The 1,676-nt window shown below is 38.4% G+C and overlaps 1 protein-coding gene across 1 annotated transcript; it reads left to right on the plus strand.

Moving 5' to 3' along the window:
- Positions 1-428: 428 nt before the first annotated feature.
- LOC109219951 lies at positions 429-1,624 on the plus strand (the record flags this gene model as incomplete). The annotated part of the gene is made up of 1 exon (XM_019384415.1): positions 429-1,624. A coding segment is annotated over exon 1 (1,196 nt), but the record flags the coding sequence as incomplete, so codon positions are not given.
- Between the last annotated feature and the right edge of the window lie 52 nt (positions 1,625-1,676).

The following is a 1,676-nucleotide window of genomic DNA, read 5'->3' on the forward strand; positions in this document are numbered from 1 at the left end:
TTGTTGATTAAATAAGCATCCTAACCATGGTTAAGAATAGAAATTACTACCATTTAGTTCTCTTAATCTTTCATAAGAAAGAAAATATCAAAATCTCCAAAAATTGGAACCAATTTTATATAAATTCGCAAAGCAATGAAGCGAATTGAAAAAATATGCGAGTGTATTGGTATTTTATGATAACGTGATTTACAAAAATTGCTAATCCTGTAAAAGACTTTTTTGTTTTCAAATGCAATATACGAATTTTTGTCTAACTTGAACATTTTTTAAACAAAGTTTCTCCAGCAAAAAAGTTTAGATTACCGATTGTTTAATATTTGAGACAATTAAATAGGTTATAAAATAAGGGTAAGGGGGAAAAAAGCAAGAGTACTCCTTCTCTCTCGGCGCACGTTATATGAGATAACCTGCGCCACCACCGGAAAATGGGAGGAAGAGGGAGGCCAAGGAAAAATCAGACCAAATTGCTAGTAATTGATCGCGGAAGCAAGGAAACTAACTCAAAGGAACAAGGAAAACAACATGCAAAGGGGAAAATGCAGGAAGAGGAACTGGATCTTGACAGTGATTGTGAGCTAAATTGGCCAGATCTGAACTGCAATCGTGTTAATTCAGGTACCCCAGTGAATCCCGCTAATCTAGGGATACCCAAGATGAATGTATCGCCAGTTACCATTGGAGACGCAAGCACTAGCAGAGCAAAACTCAATGATACAGTAACAAACAGTATTGTAAAGGAGCAGGGCAATGGAACAGTGACTGTACGAGCTGAGGAAGACAAGCAGAACCAGACGAAACCAACCATTTTGGGCAGATCGTGGGCTGGATTATTGCATGACAACAAATTAGCTGCAAAAGGAATGGATCTAACATATGTTCCACCGGTGATACAAGAGGGTGAAGTAGTAGTACAGATCCTGGAGGATGATATAGCTGAGGAAAAGCAGAAATTGAATCGAGCTCTAATAATGTATGTAGTTGGAAACACTCCAACTATAGGTGTTGTTGAACAATTTGTTGCTTCTCAATGGGGAAAAGTTAGAAAACCTAAGGTACTATATCATAGTGATGGTTATTTTACAAATCTGCTGAATAGTGTTGAAGAAAGAGATGAAGTGCTGATGAATGGGCCTTATACTATGAACAGTAGACCTGTAATACTAAAAGCTTGGGCTGAGGGTTTTGATTTTAATGAAGAGGTTTTGAAAACTATTCCACTGTGGGTTAAATTCCCAAAACTCCCACTAAACTACTGGAGTAATAAGGCACTTAGCAAAATTGAAAGTGGACTGGGAAAGCCTTTGTATGCTGATGCTTGCACAACTGTGACTGATAGAATCTCCTATGCTAGGGTCCTCATAGAAATGGATATAACTAGAACTCTACCTGGGACAATTAAGCTGATTGACACCAATGGCAAAGTGATTGAGCAAATGGTACAGTATGACTGGAAGCCCCAATACTGTCAAACTTGTTGCCAAATTGGTCACTCATGCCACAACAAGGAAGCTCAGAAGCAAGATGTGGGGCAGCAAACGTATGGAATGCAGAATCAAGGAAAGTTATGGAAAGTTGTAAGAAGTTTAGATCCCAAGACTGATAAAATTGATACAAGAGGCAGGTTCCTGGAGCAACTGGAAGAAGATAGTGATGGCATACAAAAGCAACAATTC

Source organism: Nicotiana attenuata, unplaced genomic scaffold (assembly GCF_001879085.1).
Source record: "Nicotiana attenuata strain UT unplaced genomic scaffold, NIATTr2, whole genome shotgun sequence".
NCBI classification, from domain to species: domain Eukaryota; kingdom Viridiplantae; phylum Streptophyta; class Magnoliopsida; order Solanales; family Solanaceae; genus Nicotiana; species Nicotiana attenuata.